This window comes from Equus caballus, chromosome 7 (genome assembly GCF_041296265.1).
Source record: "Equus caballus isolate H_3958 breed thoroughbred chromosome 7, TB-T2T, whole genome shotgun sequence".
Taxonomy (NCBI): Eukaryota; Metazoa; Chordata; class Mammalia; order Perissodactyla; family Equidae; genus Equus; species Equus caballus.
This window is the reverse complement of record NC_091690.1, coordinates 25910590-25927283: the sequence shown is the minus strand read 5'-3', so window position 1 is coordinate 25927283 and position 16694 is coordinate 25910590. Positions and strand designations below refer to the sequence as shown.

At 55.9% G+C, this 16694-nt stretch overlaps 1 protein-coding gene across 17 annotated transcripts in view; it reads right to left on the bottom strand.

Annotated features, from left to right (window-relative positions):
• Positions 1-1500: 1500 nt before the first annotated feature.
• CEP164 (centrosomal protein 164) overlaps positions 1501-16694 on the bottom strand; it is a 65389-nt gene continuing 50195 nt past the window's right edge. For 12 of the 17 annotated variants that reach the window (XM_023644885.2, XM_023644887.2, XM_023644888.2 and 9 more), the window contains 18 exons: positions 16085-16216; positions 15784-16000; positions 14699-14776; positions 14336-14467; positions 13826-13948; positions 12609-12752; positions 12112-12195; positions 11900-11968; positions 11353-11528; positions 10869-10995; positions 10467-10534; positions 9759-9966; positions 8651-8758; positions 7878-7992; positions 6973-7314; positions 6106-6172; positions 5100-5228; positions 3679-4955 (listed from right to left, as the gene is read on the bottom strand). In XM_023644885.2, coding sequence (XP_023500653.2) covers positions 4859-4955; positions 5100-5228; positions 6106-6172; positions 6973-7314; positions 7878-7992; positions 8651-8758; positions 9759-9966; positions 10467-10534; positions 10869-10995; positions 11353-11528; positions 11900-11968; positions 12112-12195; positions 12609-12752; positions 13826-13948; positions 14336-14467; positions 14699-14776; positions 15784-16000; positions 16085-16216 — 2416 coding nt within the window. In that variant the 3' untranslated portion in view covers positions 3679-4858. Of the gene's footprint in view, positions 2392-3678; positions 4956-5099; positions 5229-6105; positions 6173-6972; positions 7315-7877; positions 7993-8650; positions 8759-9758; positions 9967-10466; positions 10535-10868; positions 10996-11352; positions 11529-11899; positions 11969-12111; positions 12196-12608; positions 12753-13825; positions 13949-14335; positions 14468-14698; positions 14777-15783; positions 16001-16084; positions 16217-16694 lie in introns of those variants that run through there. The other 5 variants (XR_011440481.1, XR_011440484.1, XR_011440483.1 and 2 more) reach the window with 4 other exon arrangements.

The following is a 16694-nucleotide window of genomic DNA, read 5'->3' as shown; positions in this document are numbered from 1 at the left end:
GGCAGGCTCCCCGGTCAGGAGGGCTGACGGCTGTACTCAGTAATAAGCAAGGCTACAAATTTGTTTCCCTGCCCAGGTGCAGAGAGAAGCAGCTCCACGGCCACTGAGGGTCTTTGTGATCTTGACGCAAGCTGACCCACGTCCCAACTTCCCTGGCTGACCAGGGCCAATGGCTTTGCTCTGAGGGCGATCAGTTCAGCCGGCCTGCCTCTCGGCTCAAGCATTGCTGGGTTATGCAGCAATTTCCAGGTGTTCTCACCAGCCCTTCCTGTCAGATAGGGCCGGGGGCCATGCTCTGTCACAGGTGGGGCTAGGATGCAGCTCTCCTGCTGGGGAAGGACTGAGAGAATCCATTCAGGCAACTCCCAAATTTTCCCAAACTGGCCTTCTGGTCAGGAGGGGCTGGGAGCCACACGCCACAGCTCATGGGGCTGTAACTCAGCTCTTCTGCCTGGGCATGAGCAGACCAGGCTCTAGGGCAGCAAAATGCCTCATTTGAGGACCCAAACTAGGCAGACCTGCACCCTGCCAACCTCCCTGCCCAGACTGCACCACTGAGTTGGTTCTGAAGGTGAACAAAGCCGCTAGTTGGGACTGCTACTTGGGCTCTGCAGGTAGGAACTTGGTCTGCCAAGATCCGAGTGCTGGTTGTTGGAAGCCCCTCCCCCCTTCTCCATCACAATCTAATTCCTAACAGTTGAGCCCCGTGAATTCCCCTGTGATCCCCATGAGGTGAAACCAGAGTAGGGGCTCCCACAAAGTAACCCACAATGCTGGGGGTGCTGGATGTCACCCCTGGGCTCTCTTTTCCCTCTGGAGGAACCACAGGCTCAGAGCAGACCTCTTGGTGTGGTGCTGCGCTGGCCTGGGGGAGGCGCAATGTGGTCAGTGTGTAGCTGTTCCTCTTACCCCTCTAACGCAGTCTATCTTGGTCCCTGTGGTGCAGGGAGTGCTTCAGCATCCTTCCTGTGTCCTAGGATTCTCTCAGTGGTATCTCATCCATGAACAGTTATTAATTGTTCTTTTGTGGGAGGACAAAGTCAGGAATGACCTACGTCACCGTGTTGGTGACATCACTCCCCTTACTACGTATAGAACACCGTTCTGAGGACTTTATATGGATTAACTTCTTTAATCCTCACAACCACGTTATGGGATTGGTAACACTATTAACCCCACTTTACAGATGTGAAAATTGAGGCAAAGAGAGGATAAAGTGGGAACCCTGGCTTGATTCCGGTCCCCTCGGCTTTTGACCCCGAGAGTGGGACTCCCCTAACTGTCCCTCTGCTTCCTCCCTTCCAAGAGCTGGTGTGCGTCTCCTCCATCATGGCCAACAGTGGTACACTGCCCTTCACTGGGCCCTCGGTGTAACAAACCTGCTGGAGACGGCGCCTTCAATAGGGGAGGCAGGAGAGGCAGGTAGGAGATACAAGAGGAAAGGAGGAACAAGGGCACTTTCAATTCATCAGGCCACGTGATGGCAGGTACTCTACCTTCTTTTTTTTTTTTTTTCAAAGATTTTATTTTTCCTTTTTCTCCCCAAAGCCCCCTGGTACATAGTTGTATATTTTTAGTTGTGGGTCCCTCTAGCTGTGGCATGTGAGATGCCACCTCAGCATGGCTTAATGAGCGGTGCCATGTCCGGGCCCAGGATCCAAATCGGTGAAACCCTGGGCCACTGAAGCAGAGCACGCAAACCCAACCACTCAGCCACGGGGCCGGGCCCCCAATATTCCACCTTTTAACCATCACTTCCCACCTCCCAAAAACTGCTGGTGGTGGGAGTGGCAACACTGCCCACCAACACCAGCAACTCCCCTCCGCACTCAAGCCCTGTCTTAGGCCATTGGAGGTGCTCCAGCCTCCTTCTGGATGAGGGCCGCTCCCTACCCAAGGCAAGACCGCTCAGAGTTACTGAAGCTGAGGCAGCCACCTGCTTCATCCCTGCAGTGTGGATTCAGGCTGAGAGCTTTTCACCAGGGAAGACACAGGCCCAGAAAGGACTTGTTCACGGCACAGAGCTTGTAGTTGTCAGGGCCAAAAGTAAACCCGTGTCCTAAGGCCAGGGTTATTTCCCCATTCCCCACACTGCCATTTTGTGAGGAAGTTTTCTTGGGTGGGTGGGGGCTGACATCATTCCCAATCTTGCCCCCCTAAGAAAATAGTCAGTGAATGTCTCACAGAGGAGCTTTGGGAAGTCATCTGATCCTCCGTTACGAGCCTTACCCCCACAGGAAGGGGCAGGAGAATCAACAGTGCCCAGTCTTGTCTTGTATTTGCATAACATCTCCAGAAGGAACTCGTATATTTGTTACCTCCAAGGAGGACACTAGATGGCCACGGCTGGACTGACTTGTGCCATTTGATGTTGGGCCCCGTGAACACAGCCTGTTTAAAATAAAGATCCTTTTAAAAATACTGTTTCTTGAAGCCCCAGCCTGGGGGTCAGGACGACTCAGATCTGGTCCCGCCTCCGCCACACACTGACTGCAGCTTTAGGCAACTCGCATCATCTCTCTGGGCCGTTTTCTCCGCTGTAAAATATGAGTGGCCTGAACAAGCCATCAGCAAGGCTCCTCTCTCAGCTCCAAAGGTCTGTGATTCTCAACTCCCCAGCTAGATTTTAAAATCCATGAGGGGAGGGATGGGACCATTTTGGAGTCTTCTAAAAAAGTTCCTTTGTAAACCTAGGCCCAAGGGCATTTTGCTCACCCAGCTAGAAGCCACTCCCTTGCTGGGACACAGGTCTTCAGACTAAGTTGGCCAGGACTGTTCTGTGAGTCAGGAGAAGAGGAGATACTGACAGAAGGGAGCATGGTAAACAGAACTTGGCTTCCAGAGACATGTGGACCTGGTTTCAAATCCTGGGTGACTTTGAGCTACAGTCTTTTAACCTCTCTGGGCCTCAATTTCCTCATTTATAAAATAATCTGAACTTCCTAGGTTAAGAGGATTACATGAGATAACATATGAAAAGCACCTAGCACGCAGAAGGCATTCAATCAATGTTAGCTTGCTTCCTTCCTCCCTCCCTCCCTTCATCAGAGCAGCTGGGACACAGAGTAGGCTGGGTTCGTTTGCATGTTTTGTCTTTAAATTGGTTTTCTTATGCAAATTTATGAAACATGGCCAGCTCAGTTGGTTCTCCTAGCAATGTTGTTGCTACGGATCCAAGACTGTATGTAGGCTGCTCACACCAGTGGAGCGGAAAAAAGCCCCACCTAACTTTGCCAGCTTAGGACTTCAGGGGGCTTATCTTTCATTTGTCTGCATGGGGAAAACAAGGCCAAGTGGCCTTTGGGAAATGGCCCTGTGAGTCTCCAGCTGGTAGGTGGAGGAGGAGGGAGGGAGGCAAAGCAAGAGATGGAGAATGTCAGCACTTCCCAAGACTGGCGGCAGAGACAAGGAGCTCTCGGGGTGCAGGGGTGGGGTGGGAGGGCTTTGCACTTGTAGGGAACTCAGCTACTTTCTCCAGAACCCCAGGCACCTAAAGGTCTCTGAAAGCCTTGGTCTTCTCACCCATAGAAATGGACTGAAAACCTCTACATCATAGGTTTGTTGTGCTTAGATCAGATACCTAGGAGGGGTTCTGTGAACATTAATTTTTCCTTCCTCTATTCTTCTTAAGAGGAAGGAGGCAAAAGCCTTCAAAGGAGACACATTCACACAGCTGCCTTGTGGAAAATGGACTTGCAGAGATTTAATTGATGTAGAAAACACAGAATTGTCACCAGTTAGTTGTAACACGTGAGCTGTTCCCAAAGCACACAGACGGGCCAAGTAACAAAGTGGACTTTTTTCTGTCTGGTTGACGGATGCCTAAAATGTAGCTGGAGGGTAAAAAAGCCAGTTGGATCTTAGTGACAAAGAAATAAGTGGTGGGACGGTGGAGAGTTGACTTCCCTACATTGGAGAGGCAAGGGCAACCCCATAGCTTTCAAGACAAGAAAAATGGGGGCGTTTTATTGAAACAATAGGACAGATGACAGAGAACATGCCCTGCAACCCCGCGGAGCCCGCTGATGGGAGGCGGGGCTGCAGGAGCTGTGCCAGAATGGCAGCAGCGCCATCGGGCACAAGACCCCTCACCTCCTTCTGAATGAGTCTCCAAGCTCTGGGAAGGGGAGGCAGTGGGATGTTGCAGGGGGTGGCACAGGTGGAAAAGATGGGTGGAAATAAGAACCCATGAACAGACCCAAGGTGGTCCAGGAGGAGAAAACAAGCTGAGGGTGAGAAACCATCCCAGTCTTTTCCTATGGCTTGTTGGCTTCCTGAAAATTGTGTGCTTGAGACCTGAGAATCTAGCTAGGATGGCACGGGGAGGGGCCCTGAGGAAGCAGGTGCCAGCACAGGGAAGAGAGGCAGCAGAACTTCTGGGGCCCAGCCTCCTGCAACCTCCGCAGGGCTCTGGGCCAATCCTGAGAGAGTTAAAGGGGAGACAGAGTGCTCAAGAAAGGGGACATTAAAAGAAACAGAAAACAAGGTCTGATCCCTACGAGGCTGAGGTATTGGAGAGACAGAGCCTGGCCCCAGGGTGCAGACGTGCTGCGGGCTTTGCTCTGGTGAATGAAGGACCATGCTCAGAACCGTGGGAGCCCCCTGAAGGCCCAAGGGACCAACTCAGCCCCTAAGGGAGTCCGTTGGCCTTTGGTGGCAACTGCTCCGATACCTGCTACTGTTTCCAGTCGGACCATCCGTTTTACCAGCCCCCATGGCTCCTCCAAGTTCTGAGTGGCACAGGCAGCAGAGGGGACAGGAGAATGCTTTAGCAGAGGGAATAAAGCGCAGGCAGCTCCTCAGGCACTTGGTCTGGGTGCAGGTGAGGCCAGTGCCCCAGACACCGCCACTCAGGGCCTCAGTAATGATACAACTTCAGTCTGTTGTTCTCATCCAGGCCCAGCTGCAGGAGGCCCAAAGGGGCTGTTGGCTTGGGCACCGAGGAGAAGAGATGTCTGGCCACAAGGTGAAGGAAAACTGCAGTCAGCTGGCCAGACAAGGTCCTCCTCAGACCCCCAGGGCACAGACCCAAGCCCTAAAGGTCAGCCCAGCGGCCACAGCAGGAAGGAATGGGGTTTGGGAACCCACTAAAAGGATACAATTTGGGGTCATTCTTGTAACGTTCTAGCCACTTTCGGTTAGCGTCGATCATGCCCTGAAAGTTTGTGCTGCCCGCTTCGGGGACTTGGGGACGGGGAGAGGAACGCTGCAGGAGGCGGAGCTGCTCACTAGGAAGGAGAAGGACAGCATGGGGAGAGGAAGAGAGGAGGAAGGGGGACCGGAGGCCATCACATCTGCCTCCTCGCTCTTCCTCTCAAGATCCCAGCTGCAGGCTTTTCGGGGTCTCTTTAGCAATTCAAAGCTTCCTCTACTGGCAAGAATGCCCCTCTGGAATGATGAGATCACTTCCCAAAAAGGGGGGACCCTCCCCCGCTTCTCAGCTGAATACTCATGCCATCAAGGCTCTAGGCTCCCACGTCTGCCTAGTCCTGGCCAATCTCATCAGCAAAAGCTCTCCCCTCTGTCGACTCAGACACCTGCCCAGCATCGGCTCCCAAGTTGGCCAAAGGAGTGAGTGGCAGGGGGACTTACGGTTGGGGGACTGTAGTGGGGGATATATATTTGGCAAGGAAGAAGATGAATGGGAAATTAATAACAGGTTTAAATAATTGCCCATCTGTCTCCCCTACAGGGCACCCCTCTCACTCCAGATGTTGCTCAGCAGGACTGGAGGAAGGGAGCCGGATGAAGCAAAGAGCTCAATGGCAAAGACAAAGGCCACCCTCCACAGCCAGAGGAACCAGTGAGAGGGCAGGGTGCAGGGTCCCACCAGGGGCTGACTGCTCCCCGTGGGTGCCACAGGGCAGCTTCCTGATGGAGCTGGGCAAGGTAGGCCCAGCCCCACCCTCACTGAGACCTGGGCGGTTTGGACTTTTCTCTGGCTGTGGTGAGACACCTTGGACCCAGGCAGCTATGAGGACGGGGGCCTGCCCAACCTCTCTGCGCAACATGACTGGGAGTTCTTCCCTCAGTCAGAGGTCCCACCTACCCAGGGAGGCACAGCTGAACTGTGTGGTTCCACCCTGAGCCCACAACGAGGCTTACCTGGCAGACACGTAACCCAGCCTGTTCTCCAGAGGGGGAGGGCCACTGCTGAGGAACGGGACACCAGCTGGGAAAGTGGGAGGAAACTGTTCAGAAAAGGGCAGTGGTTCAGCTCAGCCAGACCCTGGCCTTAGCAGACGACCTCCCTGCTCACCGGTACCTCCTGCCTCTCCAGAACGTGGAAAGACAGTGTTTCCCAAAACAGTTTCGGTGCTTGGAGATGAGACACAGAAGACAGACAGGAATTGTCCTATTGTAATCCTAAAACTTAATTTACTTTTCTATTTGGGTTATTAGGCTGGGGATGAGATATGTAACTTTTTCCCTCAAAAAATAACGGGTTTTATGGCTTTTCACATTCCTCAGCAAGGCTATGAAACCAGGTGAGGTCACCTGGCCCAGAAGCAGAGGGAAACCATATGGCCAAGGGGTTATGAGCTGAATGGTACTTGCTCACTGGATACCCTGGAGCATATCACTTAACCTCTCTGAGTCTGTTTCCTCTTCTGTAAAGTGGGACTGAATAATTACTACCTCTGAGGGTTATAAGGACTAAATGAAAAACTGTATGTAAAACGCCTGGCCCATAATATAATGCACAAGATGAGAGCTATGATGATGATGACAACGATGAACTTTGAGGTTCTGCGGAGCTCTAGAATCCATCATAAAGGCCCCAGTCAGCCTGAGCGCCAGGAAAACCATCGTGACCCACAGGGCCTCTGGCTGCAGGGCAACCAGCAAGTTTTCTTCCCAGGGCCCTACAGACAGAGTCAAGGGGTAGGCGAGGGAGCAGGGGAGAAAAAGAAAGAGGAAAAAAAGGGAGGAAGAGGTAGGAGAGAAGGCACAGCCCAGAGGGAGGCGTACTTGGAAAATACTTGCGCCACTTCTCCACCAGGAAGTCATCCACAGTTTGAGCCACAGAGGAGGAGAGCCTGGGGCCCAGCCCCGGGTCCCAGGCCCACTGGGTGGACGTGGGTGTAGCAGAGAACGAGGCTGAGACGCGGGACGGGTAGGTGGGAATGGGGATGCTCCTGGGGGACCAGGAGGCAGTCTGCGCTGGCGTGGAAGTGAAGAGCGGAGGTGGTGGCTGAGTGCTGAGGCTGCCCAGCATGCTGAGGACACCGTTGAGCTGGCTGCTGATCCGCTGCAGGGAGCTGCTCAAGTAGTGGATCTTGTTGGGGGAGGCGGGACCTGGGGTCGGGGTGACTGAGGGGGAAGAGACAGATGGCGGGAAAGGATCCGGGTCCAGGGTCTTAAAACATCCCCAGGCCCGGCTGGCATGATGGCACCCTCCTGGCCTGCCCCTCCCTGTTCCCCCAGACAACAGCCCCTCAGCCCTGACTGGGGGGACGGACGGACTTCCGTGTCCCAGACAGTGCAGACAGGAAGCTGGCCGTGAGAAAGAGGCTCTCCAGGGCGAGGCCCTCTGCCCCTTTGCAGGCCAGGGCAGCAGAGGAAGAACAGCCTGCCAGAAGGCACTAGAAGGGAAAGGCTCACAGGCCAGCCTCCCACCGGGAAGTGCTCTGTATGTTCAGGAGGCTTCCCTGACCCTTCCAGCCCCCGGTGTTGGCAAGTGCAAACGCGTTCACTCCTTCCCCAGCATTTACTGAGTACCTGCCGCAGACAGTGGCTCCCGGAGGCCTACCCAGGCAGGGCTGAGGGAAGGGGGCTGCACTGCTGCTCCCCAAGTTCTTCCCTCTCCGTGGATCCCATGGTCCTACCCCTGCCCCGCCCCCCGCCACCTCTTCCCTGCTGCCGCCACCACTCACCATGAGGCAGGGGGCAGGATTCGGAACTTTCACTGCTCGTGTCTTCCATGTCACTGAGGTCAAAGGTCACCACCTTCTTGGCCGGGGTTCCTCTCAGAGTGTCCTCATCTGACGCCTGAGGGGTAGAAGTAGCAGTTGTTACTGCCGCTCACCCTGGTGTTTGGGGACTGAGGACTTAGTGGCAGGCTCTTTGGGACCCAAAGTTCTGGGGGAGGCACATCACACAGGCTGCCTTGCAAGAGGGCAGGAGAGAGGGAGGCAAGGCTAACAGAACTCAGCCACCTGAGATAGAGGTAAGAGGGCCACCAGGATCAGACGGACCCCACCCTTCCCCCCAGTAGACTCTCCCCGCAGTGTCCATCCACCTAAGCTTCCCTCCTGCCACACCCAGGCCTCAGGCACGCAGAGGAACATCTACAGGACCCCAGGGGAGGTAGGGAGGCCTCCTAGGTGGTCTGTTCCTGACACCCTGGACACAGCTCTCCGCAGGCACCACGCAGGGGAAGGCAGGGGCTAGTCCCTCTCTCAAAAACCTTCAGCAAGAGGCCAGCGTCTGCTCGGGACCACTGGGCATGGATCCCCAAACCCACAGCTATGTTCAACAAACTCCAAGCTGAAGCCGTTTCCACCAGCCCGGGAGCCCTAAGCCTACTGCCAATCCCGAGCCCTGGAGGCCAGCTCCCCTTGACACAGGAGCAAAGAACCCAACCAACTCCCAGAAGCAGAAGAGGGAGGCCGTGGCCACGCTGGACTATGTGGCCACAGGGCTGCACCTCTTCCCGGAGAGAGAACTCGAGCTGATTTAGCTTCTCCTCTTTCTTCTTCAACAGGTCGTGGCCTTTCCGCATGGCCGACTTCATCTCATCCAGGTGCCTGGTCTCCTGCAGCCAGGGAGGAAGGGAAGGAGAAATATGGTGACAAAGCACACAGGTGCAGGAGTCCAGCTCTCCCATTTGCTGGCTGAGTGATCGTGAACAAATTACTTAAGTCTCAGTCTCGATTCTCATCTAAACAAGAAATACTACTTTTCACAGTAGTGAGAATTAAATGAGATAGAGTATGTTACACGCTTAGCACTATGCCCACACCTAATAAGTTCTCAAATGGTTACTGTCAGTCAATGGTTATCATCACTGCTCCAACTACCATCATTATCATCATCATCCTTGGGAAGGGCTCAGTGGAGCAATGAGAGGGCCTGGGGGCAGCATGTACATACCCCTGGGAAGCCTGCCCCTCTGTACCAGCCCCTTGCCCTCTGCTGCCCCCCAAGTCAGGCTTAGGGGCCCCAGGGGCCTGAGCGCCCTCACCAGCTCAGAGTACCATCAGAATTCTAAGGGACCAGGTGTAGTCTTCTGCTAGGACCCTCAAAAGGCACAAAAATCTGTGGTCCCAACTAATAATAATGAAGTCTCTGCCTCTTCATTGAAAATTAGGGTATCAGAGAGTAAAACAGAAGTAACGCCAAGTGTGCTCAAAAGATTTTTACTAATGAACGAAATCTTTAGTGTGACGGAAAGGACGAGCAAAGCACTGGAAGTGAAATTTTAAAAACCTTATCCCCTGCACCTAGATAATGGGAATTACACTATTACTTTGCACATCATCTGTGGTTATTGTGAGGACCAAATGATTTACTGTTAGAAAGCATTTTGCACACTGTGCACACCACGTAACTATAAGATGCTTTCATCCTCATGGAGACACATAACCTACATCACCTGTCCAGTCTCCCCAGGGCCCACGTGACCACTCTCATGGCGTCCCCAGAATGATCATGAGGGCAAGCCCAAAGGCAAGTGTTGTCCTGGCTCCCTGATGCCCCCCCACCCCCACCCCCACCCCGCACAGGACTGGCAGGTTCTCCTCGGGGCTCCTGACCTCCTCCAGGTCCTTGCGCATGTCTTCCAGGGCCTTGGTGCCTGGCGGGTCTTTGGCCGCCTCCTGAGCACTGGCCAGCTCATGTCGCCAATGCTGCTGGGCAGCTCTCAGAGCCGTCTGCCGCCTCCGCATGGAGCGTGACTGCCGCACGAGGAACTCCCTGGCACTGCGGAGGGCTATCCCCTCAGCAGAGAGGTAGTGCCGGACGCTGTGGGGGACAGGCCAGGGCAGGGGAGGTGGAGAGGGAAGACAGAGACTCTGAGATGCGCTGCTGTGGGTCATTCAACCACCTCCCCAGCAGATGCCTATCCTGAGCACAGGCTGCTGGGCCGGGGCTGAGGCTGGGCTGTGTGTAGGGGCGCCCCGACTAAATACCTACAGGCTGCGGCATGTTGCCCTGAGTCCTCCCACCCTAACTCTGAAAGGGATGCTGCCAGAGGCCTCTGGACACATGGCCAGACACTCCCCTCAGCCTGATCCTCAACCAGAGGCCAGCAGACGCCAGCATGCTATGTCAACAGTCACAGTGGGCACCTTCTTGGCTTGCCAGAGAAGATTCTTCAGTCTCCTGGGACCCCCTTCCTGAACCAAGCCCGACTGGGGATCCCCGTCACCTCATTTCAGCTCACCCCAGCTCTGTGACACTGGCGCTTGCTCACCCCTTCATGGCATCCTCAGCCCAAAATAAGACAGCCTGTTGGAACTCACCTGTCCAAGGACAAGTCAGTCTCCTCCTTGCTTTGGGAGAGAGAAGACGATACCTCTTTGGTCTGGTTCTAAGGACACATGGTAGAAAAGACACATTGAACGCAAGAAAAGCAGATACAATGCAGCCCCCCAAAGCCCCTTGCAGTGGTCTAGACACAATTAACTCTGCCAGGGGCTGGGCACTACTCACTTACAGATATCATTTGACAGAGATGGGGGAGTCGGATGATAAGAACAGGAGGCTAAGGTCCTGTATAGAACAGAGCCAGGACCCCTCCTGGTGCCCACCCCTGCTGATGCCCCACCCCCTGCTGATGCCCCACCCTCTCCTGGTACCCCACCCTCCCAGTGCCCTGCCCCAGCCCAGCCATCCTGTCCCTTCCAAGGCACAGAGAAGCTCACTGTCCCAAGAGATTTCCTCAGGTCCTCAATGTGGAGATCTGGTTCAAAACGTGCGGAAGCATTACTCTCCTCAACTGCCAGCTCTTTCAGTGTGTCCCGCTTCCTCTGAGCTTCGGCCTCCAGGTCACTGTGGTGGGAAGCGGGGTGGGAGTGGTGAGGCAGGGTCACATGATAAAGCAGGCCAGGCAGCACACTCTTGGGACTCCTTGGTGGGCCTCAGGCCTCGATTTTGGGGAGAGAGCGGGACCATCTCCATCCCTTCACTCCTGTCAAAGTCCCTGAGGCAGGGCTGGGGCAGGAATGGCAGAACCAGGGACCCCCAGCTTTTCATAGCCTCTTAACAGCCCCACTTCCTACAAAATGCTGCAGACACAGCCCCTCTGCCTGTTAACTGGGCCATGACTAGACTGGACCTGTGAGTAGCAGAGGTCAGAGGGCAGGCAAAAGGCAGTGGGGGTGGCTGAGTGCAGGGGGCCCACACCACCTGACGCGCTTCTGCAGCCTCTGACTCTGGGTCTGCAGCAGATCCACCTGGGACTCCAGCTCCAACTTGCGGGCCTGAAGCTCATCGAGAATTCTTCGAAGCTGCCGGTTTGACTCCAGCAAGTGGGTGTGCTCCTTCTTTGCCTCCTCCAGGTGCTGATGGGTGGCTGCGGCTTCCTGGGGCAGAAGAAAAGATAGAAGCACCCGGAGACACAGTGGGGAGAAGGCAGGGAGAGGGAGCAGGCAGCACCAGAAGACAGGGAAGCCCACAGAGCCCAGGAGAGAGGGTGGGACTCAGACACATGACGTCACTGTGTCTGCAGTCCCGTCCTCCCACTACAGCCCTGCTCCCTGAGGGTCCCAGCTGGGCTGCACACAGTGGTGCTATCTGTGGAATACTGGCCACCACTGTTTGGAACCCCAAAGCCCTGGAGAGACCAGGTGAACAAAAGGTGGGGTCTGGGGAGCAGGGAAAGGAAAGGGAGAGAGAGGGAAAGGAGGAAAGGGAATGGGAGAGACAAAGGAGGGAGGACAAGAGGCAGGCAGACCTCGCTCTCCAGCGCCACCTTTCTCTGCACATCAAGGAGCTGCTGCTTCTCCTTCCGGGCAGTCTCCTCCTGGGCAGAAGGAAGGAAACAGGGCCCTCTGGCATCTCCAGGCCCCTGTTCTAAGGGGCAGGAAGTTCCGCCCTCTCCTGGGGGAGCTGTGACTCCAAGGTCAAGGGCACCTGGAGATCCCGTTCTCCACCCGACTCCCTCACCTGGATGTCCAGCTTAGTCAATGTGGCCTTGACATCTTTGGTTCTGGTTTCAAGTTCCACCTCTAAATCTTGGAGTTTCCTTTCCTGCACAGAAGCGTAGGTGGAGAGGAAAATGTATGTGTAGAAAGAGTGCACGGCATTAGCTGAGGGGGCAGGAGGGGTTCCTGACCCACCATACCACACCACGCCCCCCACCCTGGGCTCAGAGACCTGCGGCCTCCCAGGGAAGCACCACACCTTGTCTGATTTCCAGACAAGGAGAAGCAGAGGCGCCAGCCCCAAGGCCCAAGAGGGGCTGACCTCCTCTTCTAATCCTGGGGATGATCCCTGGCCCAGAAAACAAAGGAGCAAAGATGCCGCAGCCTAGGGATGGCCAGTGAGAGCCCCACGCCTGGAGCCCTCAGGCTCCGTCCTGCCGTCCTGCTGCTCCTGGCACTTTTCTACCCTGCATGCAGGTGTCAGGGGTGGGGGGGCAAGCGACCACCAAGAGCCCCGACCTGTTCTCGGTGCCGACGCCGCAAGTCCTCGAGCTGCCTGTCCTGGTCCTGCCTCATGGTCTCCAGTTCTCGCTCGTGGGCCCTGCGCAGGCGCTCCAGCTCTCCAGTCAGGTGCCCCAGGAGTTCAGCCCGCTGCTTCCTCTCCTGCACGGAGCAGGGGCCACTGCTGGGAAATGGCAACGGCCCCTCATACCCCTAAAACCACAGCCCTCCCACCCCTGCAGCCTTGGGTCAATAAGATCAGGGCCCCATCAGCTCCCTAAGGCCAGCTCTTAGAGGAGAGCATTGAGGACAGCATGGTCCTATGCCCCAGGAAGCCTGCACCCCGACTCCGCCACTGAAGCAGACGCTGGTCAGATGTCCCGAGGAAATCCCCCTTGGGGGCCTGCCTCTCCTACTGCTCCACCACGCGAAGCTTTCCTTCCTTGCAGGAAGAGAGGTCATTGGTCAATGATCACTACTCCTCAGCAAGGTCAGAATTGGTTTGGGAGGAGAGTCAACGGAAGTTCATCAGGGGCCCACTACTTCTGCCGTGGGCTAAAGTGGGCTAAAGTCAGCCCCCCGCCAACTGTGCACCTGCAACATGAGCAAGCCAAGCCGGCATGGGTCCACTTAAATAGCTGAACTTTCCCGCCTAAGGCCAAAGGCTGAAGATGGGCAGGTAATATCTAAACATGGTTTGGCTCTTGCTGGTCTATTTCTTGGTGTCCTGGAATTTCCATCAACCCTCGTGGCCTGGTGTTGGGTAGTTAAAACTGAAAGCTTTGGAGTCAGACAGTCGGGGCTTGAATCCCAGCTCCTCTACTTACTAGCAAGGTGGGCTTGGGAGGGCTGCCTACACTCCCCAAGTCTCAGTTCCTCATTTCTAAAATGGAGATGACGATAGTTCGCTCTCCTAAGGGCGTTGTGAGGACTGAATGAGTTAGTACACACAAAGAGCTTAGAAGAGCGCCTGGCCCCAGTGTGAGCTCAGTGTTAGCCAGGGCTACCACGAGAGGCGAGTGCAGCCCACCCGATGGACTTGCTCCTCAGCTACAGCTTTAGTACAAAGGCAAAACATGACTTCACCGCCGCAGGGTGCCAGGGAAGAAAGGCTCCCACAGTCCCCGACCACAGTTTGTCCCCTTCCCGTCCTCCAGCCAGCTCGGAAGGGCCCCAGGGTGTGTGTATGTGTGCACGCACGTGCATGCACACTCCAGGGGATGTAACCAAGTCACCTCGGCTTCATACTGCTCCCTGGCCTCAGCCACCACTTGCCGGTGCTCCTCCTTCATTTTGTCCAGTTTCCTCTCGTGTTCCCTTTCCACCTCCTGGCGCTTCTCTCTCAGGAGGCCACTGAGCTGCAGGGCAGGCGGCAGGGGTGGAGCATGCAGGACTGAGGGTGGACCAACACTCGGGGACTGACACACTTGAAGGTTTCATACACATGTGCAACATACGACGCACCTCCCCAACGTCCCCCTCCCACACACACAGCTATACATCACACGTACATGACACGTGACATACACACAGCCATACACCAGCACTCCCTCCCCACACATAGACAGCGGCATGTGGGTGGAGAAGCACCTGGCCTCAAGGGAATAAAAATGGAACCAGAAGTTCTAACCCCAGCTGAGCCATCCAATGCAAAGCAGAGGGCCCTTGGGCCAGGATGGCTCGGCCAGCTGTCACAGCATCCACAACAGGCACACGCGCAGGTGAAGAAGCAGACGGGCATTCACCTCTTGCTCATACTCAAGCACTTGGTGAACTTTCTGCTGAGCTCTCTGCTCCGCCCGCCCGAGGCTCTCCTGCAGCTGGGCCTCCTCTTTCTGCTGAGCTTCCTCCATCTTCTTCTGGAGGCTGGAGACCACCTGAGGAGGCCCCACACAGGGGAGTGTGACCCTCAGAGAGCACAGGAGAGTGGCCACAGGGGGACTCACTTCCCAGGGACCCAATGCCCACCGCCACGGGGGCTGCAGGGAGAGGGCGCTCCCTCCCTAGCGGCAGGGACGGGGTTGAGTTCTCCTGCCGACCAGCAGTGAAAGGCTCTGGCGGCTCACGCTCAGGGAGCAAGACGCCCAGGATCTGCCTCTGCATCTCACCTGTCTGTGCTTGGCCTCCAGCGAGGAAGACAGCCGCTCTAGCTCAGCTCTGTGCTCCTTCTCCAGTGCTGCCACTGCCTGGGGAGCAACAAAAGGCCCGTGAGGGACACAGAGCAGGGAAGGCTGGCCGGGCACTGACCCTCGGGGAAGGAAGAGTCAGGAAGACCGTCCCCAAGGCCCTCGAGCTAAGGGGCCAAGGGGAACCACAGGCACATCTTTGTTCCTCGGAAATAACTCAGTCCCTGAAGTCTGCAACTAGCAAATGAACAGCAATATGAAGGCTGGAGTGGAGGGGCATTACAGCAAGCCTCAGGTCACTGCTTCCAGGCCCCTGCCTCTGGGCTGGCCACGGGTACACAGGTGACACCCATGCCTATGAATTGGGCCTGGGGCAGGGAGGGCTGGAGGTTCAGCACAAGCTCCCTGAGTGCTTGCAGTACAAGGAAATTCTCCCTGCACCTTGTTTAAGAGATGAAGTTCCCCCTTCACCAAAAGGAAACAAAAGCTCACATGGCCTGACTATTCCTCCCACCTCTTACCCAGAGACAGACCATCGGACTAGAGGGACAGGGAGTAAGGACAAAGGAGACAAATCTCCTCTAAGTGTGCCAACCTCTCATTCGAAGGCACGAGAGAAAAGGAGAGAGAGGACAGGTCACTGCAGCTGCCCCTCAGGGACAAGGACAAGGACAGGAACAGGGCACCTTTGTCTCAGGACCTCTGGTCTGGTTTAAGCTCTTTCAGCCATGAAGTCTTCCCAAATGCACAGGACACTTCCCCTCAAGCCTCGTCCCTGCTATGGCCAAGACCCAGCTGTGCTGGCTGCACTGGCCCCAGAGGGAGCCCCTGGATACCTGTGGTACCCTCCACTCTGCAGTGGAGGCCAGGGCTGGCACCTGCCTGAGACCATCGGGTCCACACGGAGTAACAGGCCCAGACAGGCCCACTGTCCCCATGCCCGTCTGTGCAGACACCTGCTTTCCAGCTGGCTCCCCCACCTGCCCTTCCTCCTCCTCCACACTCAGTCCATCCCCAGTCAGCCCAGGGACATGTCTGAGGGGGAGGTCCCCACTCAGCCTCCTCACTTCCTTCCTCTCCCCCTCCAGCTGCTCCCTCAGCTGCTGCAAAGCCTTCTCCTTCTCAGCGTTCAGGGCAGCCTGTTCTCTCTTCTCCGAAGCCTCCATCTCTTCCTTGAGCTGCTCCAGCATCTGCCTGTTTCTCTGCTCCAGGCTGGCCCTCTCGGCCTTCTGCAGAGACTCCAGCTCTTCTCTCAGCCTCTGCAGGGAAGCCTCCTGCTCGGCCCTGGGCACAAAGAAGGGAATGGGGGTGGGCCTGTGAACTCAGGGGCGCCTCCACGGGGCTGGGCGGCCCACAGTGCGCACTCACCGGATTTGGACCTCATGTGCTTCTGTGCTGGACTGGACCCGGGCCCGGAGCCGCGACAGCCTCCGGCTCTCCTCCTCTCTCATCCGAGTCTCCTCTTCCTCAGTGGCTCTCTGCAGTTGCTCCTTCAGGGAACTGGGAAGGAAAGGAAAGGCAAGTCTGTTAGAGGAACCACAAGGTCTTTCCTCTTCTATCTGTAATCCCTGGCTCTTGGCCTCCAAAAGCCTGAAGGCTGCCTGTGAAGCTTCCCAAATCTCAAAGACGAGTCTAACCTCAGCCTCTGGGTCCTGCTGCCTCCCTGTAATACCTCCCAGGATGAAGAGGGAGCCAGGAACTCCACCTGCCCTTTGCCACAGGAAGCAGATTACAGGCTGCTTGATCCCAGAACCGCTTTTCTTCCAAAGGCTCCCCTTTGCCGACAGGTTCGCCGTGGCATGACTTTCACTCAAGGACACATACAGTCAACCCCAATCTGATTCTGGTTCTATAGCCTTCACTTCCCACCCAAGAGACTCTGTTCTAGCCACATCAGATGGCCACCCCCTTCTGAATCCCGCCACACTCTTCCTTGCCTCCTGGCCTTTGTTCCTGCTCGTTCATCCGCCAGGATTCC